We start from the raw sequence: 17,222 nt of genomic DNA on the forward strand, positions 1-17,222 counted from the left end.
CATTAACCTCTAGCGCCCAAGCCATGCATTTTTTGTTAAAAATGACACCATATCTTCTCAGTGTCATAAATCAGTCAGATGGGAACACACAGCCACCACACATATACTGCTAGAATGAGCCCAACTTACTTTTCCCAGTAATAACTGCCTCTTGTCAGTTGTGACAGGGAGCAAAGATCGAGCAAAATCAGCCCAGGATTCAAATTAAATCTTAACCTACAGCAAAACGTCAAGATAGCTATGATATTTTAAGAGAAAAAAAGATCCACTAATTTGATTGAGTAAAATCTTTTTTGTGTTGAAGGAGGAATAAAAAATAATTAGTCCAACCTCTCATAACACTGAGGCTCCACATTCTGTACTTTTACACTTGAGGCCAGTATCCCGGCCAAATATAACATTAAGAATAATAGTGTATTAAGCTTTAAGTGAGGGAGGGATTGGCTAAAAAATTTAAGGTACCACAAGCTGAGCTCTGTTTAAATCATCTGGTCCCTACTCAAACAGCCCTGTGATTACAAGTAAATAACCTTATCTTCAATCATTCTGCAGCTCATTAAAACATTTATGAGGATGTGTTGGTCACATTTAATGACAGCTTAGAGCCACAGTCAGACACAATCTCCTGTTTACAAGAGGACAAGAGGAGAAATTCATTTGCTCTGTAAAACATCTATTACAATATCAGTGACACCCCGTCAGCCTGCTACTCTTTGTTTATAACTCAAATAAAAGAACAAAATAAGATGTGATTACCCCAGCCTGCCGTGAAAGACATGTTATCCTAAACCAATTTAAGTTGCATGTGACAGTGAAGCCATGTCAAATATCATCATACTTTACAGCAAGATTCCAGCTAATCCATTTACAATAGAAGTTTTAGCTGCCTTCGGGGAGCAACCCCCAAACATGGATAATACCGTGGCTCGATGATTTACATAGTTGATCTAACAATCAGCGTCTCCCAGCCTTCACTCATATGGTGTGGGACTGTTGTGGATTGGAGTGGAGCTCTGGGTAAACCTCTTTACCATGCAGATCAAACAGTGGCAGAGAGACTGGAGGGTTTGTGGCTACCCAGCTCTCAGCATGTTTAGTGGACTCAGTCTGCCGTGGCTCCGACCCAAAGACAACTGCACCGAGCATCGGGCAAATCCTTCAATCCGCCGACCGCCGCTCCCAAGCTTCTTAATCAAATAAGGCCATTAGCTTCATCACAAGTGCTCTGGGCCTCCAGTACTCACTGATTGGGGCTTTTACTCAGCCAAGTCCAACAATCAGCAAATTGGAAGCATACTGACGCTCACCGTTATGATGCTGGGATCTCTTGAAAATTTGTGAATTTGTGATTATGTGCCATCCTACATGGAAAAGATTATGTGAAGTACACACAACTAGAAGCAACGGGTATGTTATTTTAACCTCAGAGCACGGGTGATCCATCATTGTGGATATCAAGCCTGTATTATTTCTTGTTATAGTTTCATGTACCGCAGGTGCAAGCATGAACTGCACCAGGGATGCCAGTCGACAGGTGACAGGAAATGAGGGAGAGAGAGAGAGAGAGAGAGAGAGACGCAATAAAGGTCCCCAGCCGGACTTGAACCAGGAATGTTGCAGCTCGTGGTTGTCATATTAAAGAGAAACTTCTGAACCTTTTTTCCCATCTTTTTGTGTCTAGGTGACTAATGGGGACAACATTTTTTTAAATTGGTCCAGTATTGAGTGCTGCAGCTTGCAGCCATGAAACAGGCTGCAATGTCATCCAACGGGGCAATAGTTTTTTGGGGGTTTTTTTGCCACTGACAGGCTCATATTGTAATTATTATTATTTATTGTTATTATTATTATTAGTGTCTGACAACATTATGGAAAGGACCATACAGAAAAATAAAATGTTTTGTCTTTACCTTTCTCTTGATCCGATCTGTTTGTTATTGTGTCTAACCAAGTCTCGCTCAAGGAGGAGTCTCATTCTGAAATCTCGTGAGAGTTGAGGTGTCTACTAAATCAGCTAAATATTCAGCCATGACAGAGTTGGAGAGAGGAGTGCTGGGAGGAGTTTGTTGTGTTGGACTACAGAAAGTGTAGCTTAGTGTTATCTAAAAGATTTTCAAAGTCATGGCTGAGATGGGAAAAGAGGATCCAGGTTGAAAAATACCGAAGTTTCCCTTTAAGCCACAGGAGCACACAGAGGGAATCCCTGGTGGTGAATGTGATTCTTAAGCTGTGTCTTAAGTCTTGAATATAATAATACAATAATGCAATACGTGCATTCAAACTCCATAGGAACAAGAGCTGTAGCTTCAATAGATACACCACAAAGTTTTCAAAACAATCCATTCAAAAATTGTATCATCATTAGTTGATATCATAACTTTGTCAAGTTTCCCAATTATCATTTGCATAATAAATGGTTTTACTTGCCTAAACTGAACCGTAACCTTCAGTTCCACCCATGCAAAAAAACAGTAAAATATCACATAACAGTCAAATCAACATATAGTGTTTTACAGATCTTGCTCTTTTCTTAAAATTCACAAATCCCTGTGCTCTGTCAGACCACTGACTCCATAATAAAGGTGTAGGTTCCAGTGTAAAACTGACCACAGTGCTGTCTCATAACTCGTAACTCATAATCTCATAACCCTCATTACAAATCCCACAGCGTGCATAAACACCCTCCTAAAAGAGAACAGTGAATTAAACACTACCGCCCAGTCTGCTTTTCACATCTCTGAGCTAATAGATATTATGAGTCAGTCACAGGAGCCTCAGCGCAGTGTGAGCTGGGTAAAATGTAGTCCTACCTTCACAGTAAGTAGAATCCCCATGGATGGAGGCATAGCCGCTCTTGCATTCACACTCTGCTTTGGTATTCCGGTTTTTACACTCAGAGTTTTCTCCACAAATGAGCCCCTCTGCGCAGAAGTCATATCCTGAAAGAGAGGGACAATCGAAGACTTGATTTATTTTGGTCTTAAAATTTGCTCACACTCAAGGCAGTGAAAAGTTGTGCACAGATACACACCCACAACAACTGTGCACAGAGATAAAAGCAGACAAATGCACAAGCAACCAACCTTGTTCCTTTTGCCCACACTACTGTGGATGAGAAGAAGCCTGATGTATAAAGTTTATGGCTGCAGTAAATTTGGTGCAATAGTAAAAGCTGTGTCTTCCATGAAAGCATGCACAGTGTAACAATGCACAAAAGAATATAAAACATGTTGCTCATGTGGGAAGATAGGACAGGAGAGTGAAAGAGTCACTAGTATGCTGCTCTGTAGCACAGGACAGTGTGTTCTTCTGCTTCCCTGTGTTCATATTTGAGTAAAGTGTGCTGACGTGCTGACTTTTTAAAAGATGCTCCTTCAAAAAAAATTCAACAGTAAACTAGGTGTTGAAGTAGCAAAAGAGCCAAATGTGAAAAAAAACCCAACTCTGCAGCACTAACTGACTTACTGGAAGAGCCTGTGCTTTATTCAGCCCACATGTTTCAACACAAGAACTTCATCATGGTGTTTTACAGAAAAGGTGAAAGGACAGCCTTTATATGCTCCACAAGATGGCTGACTCTTTATCAGTTATCCAATGAGGGCTTGACAAATAGGCCAGCCTCTAAAAGATGCTGCACCTCCAAACACAGAAGTTTCAAAATAAAAGTACACAACAAAATGTTACATAAAAATAGCCACTTACCAAATAAAATGCTAAATAAGCTTCTTTCAGCTACACTTTGGGCTATGAGGAGGTAATAGCAACAACATGGAGGTAGTGTATTTAGCTCCGTTGTGGAGACACTACAGTATGTATGTAAACATATGAATAAGCCAACCCCTTTATAGACTATTAATTTGCAAAACACATATGTTTTAGAGGAAACATAATGCAGTCATTCTGTCAACTTAATGATGAAATGCTGTTAATCAATATATCTGGCAAGTCGCAAAATGTTGATATTGAATGTATCAGTAAAATGTTCACTGCCAACGTATTTCTTTTTTTTTTTGCCAACATAATCTTGCAATACAATATCCTCTTGCAGTAACTAAAGCATCATTAAATATTCTATGGTTATGTTTAAGCACGTGCAGGACTTGATTAAAGTCAGAGGAAAGATCATGGTCTTGGTTTAACACAGACAAATGTCTGCAGTGATTTGACACGTGAGGCGTGATGTGTTGATTAGTCGCTCCCCACTCAAAAATGTGTTTTGCTTATTTTTCTGTGGAAAAACCACACTAGACACAAATAATCATTCAAAGCAGAGTATTTTTTTTTTTTTACATATCTAACATGTCTGGATGGAATTTTAACAGTAAACCCAAACCACAATCCTTCATTTCTTTCACTTACACCTGAAGCAAAGTGCTCTTGTTGTCTAAACCAAACTAAACAGAGGACTCAGGATGCGATCCCTGGACTCTGGTGTCAAAGTGCATGCTGTGCTTTGTGTGCCTACCATCCAACCCCAGCCACACATTTACACATTTTTTGCTGTGACTCTGGGTCTCAATTGAAATCTTGTAACTATAATACAGCTGCTATCCCACACAAAAAAATAGAGCAAGCTACAAACTTCTCACAGCCAACTTTCAAGGTCATAGGTGGTGGGTGTTTCCCTGCATGGAAATCAGCGGTGCAGGACAGGTCAGGCTCCCCCACTGGTGAACATACTGAGTTGTGTTTGTTGGAACAACCAAGACTGAGGAACTGCTACTGAGATTTAAACCCAGATGGTCTCTATGATGGGAATTTTTACTCCAGCACTGCCCGCGAGCCACGGTACCAGACTGGGATCCTACACATGCACAGAAATGTGAAATGACTGTTGGACAGACGGACTGAGGATTGGTCAGACAGACAGATAAGGAGGCAGACAAAGTGATGATTGTCTCCTGCTCAGTAGGTATAGGCTGATGTAGCCCATCATGTCCTGTAATGAGTGACAGACTGGCTGCACATAAAAGCCCTGAGAGCCAGGGAGCCTAGGGAGTCATTACTGGGGAAAGAGCTTCTGCATTATTCTCCCTCTCACCCCCCCCCCCCCCCCACCACCACCACCACCACCACCACCACCACCACCTACAGCAGCACCCCACAGAACAGTGTATATATGTTATAGGACCGATTACACTATAATCAATGCACATGTGAATTTGTGTAGTACAGATCAGTTGTGGCCACAAATATTACTTAAACCCAAAAAATACACCACAGCTGTGTCTATGATTTGTGACAGCTACATTTTTTTTTTTAATTTCACATACACACAAATATGTCCCTCACTGTAAAATTGTCTTTTTTTCTCAGTAAAATAGAGGGGCATGAACGCGCATTTACAATTGTGTAATTACCAGTTTAACGGAGCCAGGATGACTCTGAGGACTCAACAGCGAGGCATGAGTAAATTTTAGAGTGGAGGCAAAGTACTGAGTCACACAGTGGAGAAGAGATGTGGAGATGATTTTGAAATAATGAGCTGATTTTTAACGACTCTGTGTGTGTGTGTGTGTGTGAGACAGAGAGAGAGAGAGAGGGAGAAGAAAGATATAGGGTTATATACGAAGACGTGCTGTGACTCTAATCTTTCGTTTTTACTGTATAAACTCTCCTCTTGCCTACACCTCTCTCCTCCCCCTGCTGTCCATTCCTTTATACTCTTTACCTTTCTTCTCCTCCCTCCATCTCTCCACCCTTTCTTCTCTTTTCAACAAGGTAAGTACTGGATGTCTTAATCTTCCTTTTCCTGTCTTTTTTTTAATCTCTCTCCTCTACTTTCATATACTCTCCTCTCACCATATCAAGTCACACCATATCTTCCTCCCCTCCCACTTCTTGTCTTTCCTTTCTTTTCATTTCAACATAAAGTCTAAGACTTTATCTTTCCCTCCCTCCTCTTCTCTTCTCTCCTCTCCCTTCTGCTTCTCCTTTACACTTTCCTCTCTCATCTCCCCTCTCTCTTTTTCCTTACCGTCCCTTTTGTTCCCTCCTTTTCATCTTCCTCTCCTCTGAGTATGGTGAGTATAATGCATGCAGCTTATCTTACCTAAATGAGAGTGCAATTCTCTTCGCTCAGAACCTACCCCAGGTTTCTTTCATTATGGCTCTATAGCTGACAGCCACCTACAGTTTGTTTATTCAATGTATTTACTGAATTACCGGTGGCTATTTACCCTGTAGTACCTCCCTGCCAAAGCAGCGGGGTTCAGGCAAATTGGCATAGCAGGTGCTCTATAGCAGACAGACCAATCTGCTCTGATAGGTATCTGAGCCAAGAAGCATTCATACTGGGTGGAAAGAGAGAGAAACAGAATTATTGCGGAGGCGCAGCCTAAATCAGCATCCGGCAGACTGGTTGTGTTTACTCTTCGCAGTGACAGGGGACCGCTGTGTGCACGTCTAAAGAAAGAGCGATTCATGCAACCGTAGAGGGAAGACATACCTTTGCAAACATTGCAGCATCTGCCATCTGGTAAGATCTGTTCACTGACGGTGCAGTTGAGCTCCGGACAAGTTTCTGTGACTTTCACCATCAGGCCATTCTGGAAGGACAAGACAGAGGCAGGGGATGATAATTATAATGCTGCTGAATTAGTGGAACACCATAAAACCTTCAATGTAAACAAGGGGTCATATGTGTGAAGGGCGTGTGGACACATTACGAGTAACTGTCCTCGCTAGAAAAATGATACATGATATGAACGATCTTTGGGATCAAATGAGCACTTTCCAGTTAAACTCACTTGTCCAACCCTCGGGATACCACATTTTTTTCAACAAGACCTTACATAATCAAATGTGTCGTTTGACCATGAACTCCAGAATGACGTACAGGAGCATTTTCTAATCAGGCACAGTAATCGGTTAAAAAATAATGATGTTTTATGATGTGACAACACTATGACAAAGGTTTAGTTAGGTTTAGGCACAAAAACCACTTGGTTAGGTTTAGGGAAAGATCACCTTAACAAATTATCACTGTGTTCAGGTTAGAAAAACATGTGGTATGGGTTAAAGTTACTACGTCCTTTAAGTTAGGCGATCTTCGTCATCATGGCTACAATAATAACCACGGTATTAAGGTCAGGGGATGATTGTACTTCCGGTTTTTAAAAACTGTACCGACTTATGGTTGGAAATGTCAATCCATCTACTTCCATTTGTGATCATATATAGATGTCCTCTTTGTGATCTGTGATTACTGCAGCTGCTAGATGGCTTCTGACACTTAAACGTAACTTTAGGTTGATTTTGGGCGACTGACATTAAGACCAATTGTGTCATTTTTCCCGAGAGGACAGTCTCCATTTTTTGGTCTATTTCAGAAATCTTGCCGAAATGTAACAATATAGATTATTGTTTGAAATATTGTAAAACTCACTGAACATGTTGAGTTGAAAGGATGCTTAGCACAGATTTTTGAAGAAAAAAAAACAATGTGAGAAGGTGTGAGTTTGTTGCCAACTGTTTTTTTTGCTATGTCCCTTTTCTAAACATGTACCGATGAATGTCACCGTGGACACAAGTATGTTCACACAGTTTCATGCATATTTCACCCTTAAAACTATTAAAAATATGGAACAAAAATATGTGATGTTTGGTAAATCTTACAAGAGGGTTCCACATGGAGAACAGCAGAAATATGTATCTATTTTGGCCATTTCTACACACATTTAAATACATGCAGCCCCGGGTTTAAAAGACATTTTAGTGGTCTTTAGGTGGCCACAAAAACCTGAGGGCCAAATCAGATCAGCTCCAAAATGTTTTAAATCCGCCTCTCTTGAGTACAAATGTCTTATTGGTCTAAATGTGTTGATTGTGACATGATGTAAACCAATCAAAGGGTGATATCCCTGCAGTTTTTTGTTACTGTTTATCTGAAGACAATCACAGCTGTACAGGAAGTTTCTATGCAAATCTTCTGCAGGCAGCATGGAGAACAACAAGACAATTAATACTACAGTAACATTTTATTTAAATCAAACAGACTGAAACTCAGTGATCTACAACAGTAATAGTTTACTGCACAAAAAATATGCTCCATTATAAATATTTACAGAATAATGTTGAATTCAGTGTTCAACATAATGACCATTGTGGTGTAGTCACATAATGGCTTGTCTCTAATGAAAGCCAGACTCCTCGTTTTCTTAACACAGAGCAGTCGATCATTATTTGAAGGTCTTTAATTGGATACAGCAAACGTTTGAAATAACAAAACTTCATGTTTTACAACCCTGCAAATCAAGCCAAATGTGACCTTGTTTATTTTTTATGTCAATCAGAACCTTATAATATGAACCTCACAAAAGGTAAGATGACACCGCTTTTCAAATGTATTAAATCACACTGATTGTTAAAAAGGATTTAAAAGAAGAAATCAGGGTATTTTAAGATGCTCCTGACTGAACGAGGCTGCCATGACAACAGAGAAGGCGGGATGTAAAGGCTGTACGTGTGCTGCTCGCATTCACGAGGAGGGCAGGAATACAGATTGCAGGTAAGGTGCAGATATGTGCCACCGAAGAAGAGAAACAAAAGGTAGATAAAAACTCTGTGTCATCTTCCCCCTGGGCCTTCAAAACAAATTGCAGACACACAATAGCTGCAGCAGCCCGGCTGGTGTGTCAGAGCTCAGCTGGTCCCTGCGATGCTTCTCAAGGTCTGAAGTATCGACTCAAATCCCTGAGATGCTTTTCTCCTTCACGACTTCCTCATATCATTTTTAAATAGTGCAGTCACTCCGCACTGTGAGCCTTTTATCAGTCACATCATTTTCCCATTAACTAATGAGTATGGTCATGATGGACTAATCTTATTTTCAGTTGATCGATTAAAGCTGAGCTAATCAGTCTTTTTTTTATATTAACGATGGATCAAATGTTTAATTTGAAAGGTATCACTTGGGGTAATTAATCAATGGATGATTACACTGTTTAGCCTCCTTTGGCTCATTGTTTGTTTTTTTTGTGATCAGTTTTTTATTGAGATTTATAAAGGGCTGGGGTTTCAAGTTTGATAGACCACAGAGAAAATAAATGAATGTAATTACAAATGTCCATGTATTAACCAAAATAAGATGTAAGAAGTAAGAGCATCTGGTTTGCAACCTCACTACAGCTCATTGTTTTAGTCTTACAGCCCTCAACTCCATCTCAAGAAGCAACACTAAGCTGTTTTCATCAGACAAGCTCTGATAAACCACTGCCTGTTCCAGCAATAAGCAACAGATGGAAAAAAAAATTAGCAACTAGCTGGTGAAGACAGTGGAATATCTAGCTTAAGAGACAGATGTTTTCTCAGGGGTTGGTGGAGATCAAAACAAAGCTAAGGTATTCAATGATGCAAAACAACGAAAAGTAGCAAATCCTCACCATCCTAGTATTTTTGCTTAATAATGTAGCTTTAATAAACAATTGATCAAGTATTAAAAATGTTCAGCACTAGTCTTATTATTCTACAATGTCAGGCAGCACTGATCTGTTCGTTACTGAAGTAAAAGTCCTCTGCACAGCAGCATAATTCAGCAGCATACCGGTCAAATGAAGGATCAATGTAAAATAATCTAAAATGAGAAAGGATTTGGCTGCACACCAGCTCTAGCCCTTGTTAATTATAATTTTCATTTATTTCTGCATTTTAGCAACTCCTTTCACTGAGTTCTGGTGTACAGAACTCTAAAACCTTTCTTAAAGAGGCAAATGACAAGGGTGATAAAAAAAAAAACAGACCAACCAGTGAATTTCATCATCATACATCATCTCAGAATCACCTAAGCTTTTCAGTTAGTCTGAGTGTATTAGAGGCAACAATAGCAGAGGTCAATGGGAAAATTAACTAGCTAGAGCACCGGAGAAACATCAGTATCAGTCTAAAATTCAAAAAGACTATTCTCAGCAACTGTAACTTCACTTTACCCATCAATCGTGTGTGATGCATGTGCATTATTTACATTATTTTTCACAGAATATTTGTTCTAGTTTTCAAGCTGCAAACAGCTCACACAGGAGATAAATACACCTTCATTGAGATGCTATTCCATATCAAGACACAAGTGTTGTCTCCCATTTTTTCCCCAGCAACCTGCAATTCACCCAGGAGCCATGAAATTAGCCCATAAATGCAGGTTACACATGGCATTCAGGTCACTCAAAGCTTTAATTTCAACCTCAGTCTTATTTTCATTGTTTTGCCCAATCATTCCTATTAGTTGTATCAACATTTTATTCATCTGTTTCTTCGAGATCACAAATCTGCCAGAGTATCCTGGAGTACAGAGCAAACAACACTGCAGAACCTTTAAGTGTAGCTAAATGTTTTAATCTCTACAAAACATTTGAAAATGTTATCACAATGAATAGAAATGGGCAAAAGTATTAAAATAAAACAAACGTTGTAACAGTGTAGAAACAATCAGTAATGTCCTTGAAATTAATGTCTGTTCTCGTTATTAAAGCCTGTCTAGTATGTCAGCGATGCATCAAATTGCATCACTGTATTCAAAAACAGTAAAATTCCCAGTTTTGGTGATCGCTATTTTGAGTTTCTGAGTGTTATTTGTCCATAGAAGGTAGATAGTCAAACAAAAACTGATGGAATACTTGGAAAATGATGAAGGACATATGATTTGTTGTAAATGGCTGAAAAAAAAAGACCAATATGGACATTTAAATGATCACTGATAGTTTTAGCTGTGGACCAGAATGATCTGATTCCTCTGTACATAGTTTAATGTGGCCTCATTGCTCTTGCTTATTCTCTCCACATGTCAATGCATATATTCATTGTTGTGAGAGGACGGAGAACTGGTCTGGAGAAAGATGCAAGGTTACAGAGCTAATCGATATTCGCCAGAGGCCTTCTTCTAAATGTGACATACAGAAATCACCAATAAATTCATATAAAGTTCACATATAGCTGAGATTTACGGGGCATCTTGGAACCAAACGCTGACACTAGAAACCACATTCTGGGGGCCCTTCTTAAAATAATTTGACCACAAATTGCTCATTTAGCAGCGTACACATTGAGGAGTAAAGGATGGCTGTAATTGTTTGAAACAAAGTGTACAAACAATATAATGATGTTTCAAGGTCTCTGGGGGCCAATAATGAGTCCAGGAATCCACTGTGTGGCTCTTTGTAAGCAATTACATGCATACAACGCTAATTTTCTCCTTAAAACAGTGTCTTTAAAGATAAATGGCTGCTCAGTGAAGGAACCTCACCTCTGTTCTATGGTGAACTGGAATAATGACTTTAATTATAATCCACACAGTGATGAAGCTACAATTTAAATCAGGCCTTTGTGTTGCTGTCTTCATAAGTTATTCTAATTACCTGGCTATCTCGCCATTAGAAGGAAGAAGAAAGGCAGATTAAACAGATTGGGGGAGGGAAGGAAAACTAACAAGGCCTGTGGGTTAATTGAATAACACACCGCGCAGTCCACCACACAGAGTCATTACATGTTCATGCTGAAAGTGAAATGCTGCACGGTGATCTGATTGTAGAGTAAAGGCTTAACACCGAGGGAGAAAAAATTGTACAGAAGGACAGAAAAAAGAAGTGTTACCTTGCATTCCCTGCAGCTCCTGGATAAAAAGCGCTGGCCTTCAGAAAAGGTCTGGCCCATGTAAGTACATTTCGCTGTGGGCAGAAAAACAGAACATAACTGCTTCCATAACACGCTATTATGATAAGTGCAGTGCAGCTATGATTACGATAGAATAAAATAATTCCTCAGCTGCTCCTGTGGTACTTTCAACAACAGTGAAAAATGGTTTTGAGATTGTCTGCAAAAAAAAAAAAAAAAAAAACAAAGTTTCCAGGCTGAAGTTTTGCTTAGTTAATTCTGTTAGAAACAAAGTTGTTCTTGGCTAGTGTGAATAAGCAGAGAGGAAATGTAAGAGCGCATTAAGAATACAACAGAGAAGACCCCTTCTGCATATTCCTCTGGCGATAATGCAGAAATAGAAAATGAAGCATATGATATGAAGTCCTGCTTTCCTCCTCTCCAGGGTGCAGGACCATGGAGCGCTGAATCGCAACTCTGGAGCGCAGCTCCCTTGTTGGTCTGTGCCAGAGCTCTGATGTTCACATGGGAGGAAGAGGAGGATGAAGGAGTGAGTGGAGAGATGGAGGGAGGAAGAGGAGGGCTGGAATTATTCAAAGATTGACTATACTTAAGGGATTCAGGGTTTTTGCATTATAGTAAGAGACACAGTTGTCCGTGTGTCTCTGAACAGCTACCAGACCCCCGTGTGCTTTATACCAGAAATAGTGCCTCCATTTCAGCTTCCATGCAAATCAATGGTCTTTGTTCTCACAGATAGTTTATTTTAGTTTCACAGCGAGAGCAGAACATCAACCACAAACGCCAGGCTTCTCTTTGTATATACAGTGGTTTCAGTTTTGGTGGCAAAGAGCATTAAAAGCAATAAAGTTGAACTCAAACACACACACACACACACAAAGAACAAAAAACAAACACAAAAAAACCAACAGCACTTTGTTTGTTTGTATTTGTTGAAATGCGTAGAACAACTTATGTTAATGTTAAAGATAAATGGATAATGACTGTCTCCTCACCAGCAAAGAACAGGAAGTGGCAGATATTCTTATAACACTACAAAAAGACTTAAAGTGCGGTCAGACCAGACATTTAGCTGTGACAGAAAGCAGGACGGACAGGAAATAGTGTTGTCAGGGTTGCAAATATAAGTTTGAAGGCTAAAAACATCATCATTTGCAGGTAAGAGTTCAGTCCGACGGGATACAAATGTGTCTCACCCTAAAATTAACACCTGTCAGAGGCTAATAATGCCTGTCTGCTCCAAAAAAGACAAAACAACAACAAAAACAAAAAAAAAAAAACCAGCACTGGTCATTCAATAAAGTGGTACACCCTCTACATTCAGCTGCAAAATGGTGTGATGCTGTTATACCACCACAAAACTATTGTAAAACAACCTTATTGACTGTTTCTTGATTAATATGTACAGATAGGACTTTTATATTATGATTATGATTATATAGATGAATCAATGTTCAAGAACACAGCTGTGGAGAGATGATATTCTTAGCTGTCATGCTGTTTTATAGAGAAATAAAGAAATAAAACAACTGAATCTCTTTTGGAGTAGACTGTGCAACATAACATTGAGCATAGTGTTAGTTCAAGTCAAGCTCAGCTCACAAACCCAGCTACATCAGCTGATTCCCTTCTATGCATGCAATTGGCAATCTCATTCAGACGCCTTATTTTAACCCACGTCCACCCCAGCTCCTCCTGACTTAAATAATGTCATTTTTGTTGTCATTGTTGCCTGCTCTGTTCTGTACCTGGGATCTTTGCTGCTACTATCCAGGAAAGAACAAAGCCATATCACCAAATATAACTACTGCAAATGGCAATAAAAGTTTTCTTTTTTGACCCAAGTGGTCTTGAAAACTTAAATCTTTGAGCATTTTATATAATCTCCACAATCTTTTTATATTGCTTAGCAAAAACATAAATGAGCAGCCATGTCAACACTACATATTACCTGAGCTTATTTGTGCGGTGTGAAAGATATTTTTGTGTATATGTTGATGGGATTTTCCCTGTTTTGTTTGTGAAAGTGTCATCCCGCTTCTTGCTCCACACTTACGTCTGCATTTCTTGCAGCAGGTCCCGTCAATGTGTACAGGCAGTGAATCCTCTGAGCAGTTTGCCGGAGGACAAAAAATCCTGCGACACTCCACCACACCATTCTGCAAGAAAACGATTTTTTTTTTTAAGCAAGAAACATGGAAACATCAGAAGCAGAGCTCCAACACTCGGTGTGAACATACATATATGCCTGTGGCACTGCCATAAAATCCACACTGAACACATGTCTCCTATTTCTCAATTTACATTTACATGTGCATTATTTATCCTTCTTTACCCCCAGCTCAGCAACAGTTCACATACTGTATATGTATCACATTCAGTGTACTTTATACTTCCTTCAAATGCAGCCAACAGTACAGCCCAACCCTGAGAGCCTAATGCTCCTGCAGTGTTATCATCATGCAAACCACATCAACACTATTCAGAATCCCACCTTCGGCACTGCAATCTGAAACTGAAAGCTATCATATTTACAAATAAAAAAAAAATCATAATGTTATAAAATCAGGTAAGAGATTCATCATCGAGTGCTGGATGGTGGATACTGAAACCGAGCAGCCTGCTGATGGCAGGTAGTTTGCCTTCATTTTTGAGGCTGATATCTCTCTCTGTGTGCGCCTCTTCATTTCATGACTCATCGGAAATGGTTCCCCCAGGATGCCGCGGTTATCAGTTAATGGTATGTCTGCGGGAGAAAATCAGACTGACTAAACTCCACCCTGTGCTTGATGTGCAATGATGCAGCAAGTCTAATTCCCCAGGGCCCCGGATGGCCTGTTTCAACATATTTCAAAGTCTGGCTCCCATGTCTGAGTGCAGGCAGGGAGGCTTATTAGGGAGCGCTTATTAGGGGGTAGGCAGGAGGCAGGGAGAGAGGATGCAGGGGTTGGGATAGAGGGGAGATCTGATTGGAAGGCAAAGTGTTGAGAGTGAAGGTAATAGGGATTGTAATGGCTTTCCATTAAAGAAAGAATCCCTCCTCAGATCCCACTAAGCTGTTATGTATCGTCTATCTGTGACACTGAGGGTGAGCTTATTTTGTTATAAATCCTGTCATTTGCCTTTTTTGGTCTACCCAGTTTCTCTTCACCGCTCCTATTTTTCCTTTGCTTTCACATGATACACTGCAAAAATATTCATTTTATCGAGGCGTTTTTGTCTTATTTTCTTTAATGAGTGAAGAAATCTGCATGTGGTGAGACAGTTTCATCCTGTTTCAAATACAAATCGACTTCATACAAGATGTGGTGGCTTGAGTTTGAATATTTTACTCACTATATGAAGAGTTGAAACAAGCTTGTATAGAATATGACACTGACTGAACACAGAAACAGGTTCAATAATCTTCCTACACTCGCAGGTTTTCTTCACTTGTTTGAGGAAAACATGACTTTCAGGGCTCAATAATAGATTTTTTGCAGTGTGATAGTTGAAAGCCAGAGCTTCATCCTTTGATTGTGGGGATGAGGGTGACACTCACCTTACATGCACAGTTCCTGCAGTTCTCCGGCTCCACCCACAGCTCCTTATCCCTGTAGACCAGACCGTTGGCGCTGCAGGTCCTCTCGCAGTGACAGCCCTCCAGCTGGGTCAGCCTGGACTCAGCGTAGTTCAACTGGGGACAAGCACAGAATCACCACAGAGTCACAACACTAAATCAAAAGTCTGAATGTAAATTTTAAATATTTGGGCATCTGTGTAACTAAGAACTATTCAGATTTGTTTAAATGTGATTTCTCCCCTTTGCTTGTTCGACTGAGTCAAGACCTTCACCGTTGGTCTCTCATATCTCTTACTGGCAGGATACATGCTTTCAATGCGTACTGTTTTCATTCCAAATTATTTTTTCCATTCACTTGATGGCTCGATTTCTCAGTTTATATGGAACAATCAAACAAACAAAAAAAACACAGAATTCAAAAAGGCATCTACAAAAAAATCAAAGAAATGGGTGCAAACATTTGAACTATATTGCAACAGTGTTGTATTAACAATCAACCCCCAACATGGCTGCAGATGGAGGATGCCTCATGTGGTCTTCCTCTCTAATGTCCCTCTTGTGCCTCCCCCTGGTGTAAACATCATCGTACTCCAGTAATACAATAGTCATAAACTATCTTAAGATCTGGACTCAACTCAAACACCACTTTGGATTCCAGGCAATACCTCTTCTATCCTCTGTACACTCCAATCCTCTGTTTCCTCCCTCTATTACTGATAAGGCTTTTGCAACCTGGGAAGGCCACGGGAATTTCTCTGTAAAGCATCTTTACATTTATGGAACATTTGTATCTTTTGATCAGTTAACTCATGTATTCAATTTACTGAGGACCCGTTTCCTCAGATGCTTAAAAATCCAAGATTTTATTCTTAAACATTTCCCTGGTTTCCCCGCTATTCCTCTTCCTACCTTGGATGACACCATTTTTAATATTAATCCTTACCTCAAAGGTACCATTTCAAAGCTGTATAATACTCTCTTCACGTGCCAGTCTTCAGCCTCTGATAATCTACGTACCACTTGGTCCAAGGATCTCATTATAGAGATAGAGACTGAGGTTTGGCAGTCGGTTTTGAAACGTGTCCACAAGTCATCTATTTGTGCCCGTCACAGGGTATTTCAATGCAAAGTAATTCACAGAGTCCACTGGTCTAAAAGCAAACTAGCTTGTATCTATCCTAGCACTGATCCAAACTGTGATAAATGTCACCTAGAACCAGCTAATCTCACCCACATGTCCTGGTCTTGTCCTGCCCTATTTCTATTTTGGAAGTCTGTCTTTGACTCACTCTCAGCCATCATATCTGCTAACATCCATCTCTCATGCTTAGTTGGCTTGTTTGGTGTCCTACCCACTGACCATTCACTGTTGTCCTATTGTGTTGAACTTGTAACTTTTTTCACATTGTATAAAGGTGTGTTGTTCTGATGCATTGGAAGAGTCTTCATCCACCATCTCATACCCATCGGATAAAGGATGCCCTATCCTTTATGAAATTAGAGAAAATTAAACACTCCCTTTGTGGCTCTAATGTAAAATTTTCTAAAACCCTCCTTAGAACATGTCAGGTCCCTTCAGCTGGATGCTGCCCCCATTGGCTGAGCAACCCCCTGTACTGCACCAACATCCTGCACCTCCTGGCAAGGTCCTGTTTTCCCCATGCTAGTAGCACACAGTAGGTGTACTTGTCTCCAAAATGTCTTGTATATTGGATGTATTTTTATGCTTTGCTTTTGTAATTCTATTTTTTTTTCTTGTGTTTGTATTGTTGATATTACCCTCTTGTCTTAGTATCATTACCTCTGCCAGCGTTCACCTCATTCTACTGATTGCTCTCTTTTATTTCATTTATTCAGTCATACATGCGAGGGTTTATGTATGTGTGTTTTTGTGTTGAAAATTCCACAAATGTATCATATATTAATAAAAGAAAAAAATATCTGAACGTGCAGGCTAGTTAACCCTTTGCTCCACCCTTCGCCCTACGGCGAGCCCCAGTCGGTTTTCACAGAGAGCTGCACCACTGGGAGCTACTCATTAGAGGAATAATAAGTA

At 40.0% G+C, this 17,222-nt stretch overlaps 1 protein-coding gene across 1 annotated transcript in view; it reads right to left on the reverse strand.

The window, feature by feature from the left end:
• The window catches only part of LOC121899247 (protein kinase C-binding protein NELL1-like), a 280,357-nt gene that overhangs the window by 160,612 nt on the left and 102,523 nt on the right, over nucleotides 1-17,222 (reverse strand). Inside the window, exons 8-12 of the mRNA XM_042414949.1 lie at nucleotides 15,146-15,280; nucleotides 13,661-13,763; nucleotides 11,584-11,657; nucleotides 6,449-6,548; nucleotides 2,811-2,939 (exon numbers count right to left, since the gene is read on the reverse strand). Coding sequence (XP_042270883.1) covers nucleotides 2,811-2,939; nucleotides 6,449-6,548; nucleotides 11,584-11,657; nucleotides 13,661-13,763; nucleotides 15,146-15,280 — 541 coding nt within the window. The remainder of the gene's footprint in view (nucleotides 1-2,810; nucleotides 2,940-6,448; nucleotides 6,549-11,583; nucleotides 11,658-13,660; nucleotides 13,764-15,145; nucleotides 15,281-17,222) is intronic.

The sequence above is a fragment of the Thunnus maccoyii genome, chromosome 1 (genome assembly GCF_910596095.1).
Source record: "Thunnus maccoyii chromosome 1, fThuMac1.1, whole genome shotgun sequence".
NCBI lineage: Eukaryota > Metazoa > Chordata > Actinopteri > Scombriformes > Scombridae > Thunnus > Thunnus maccoyii.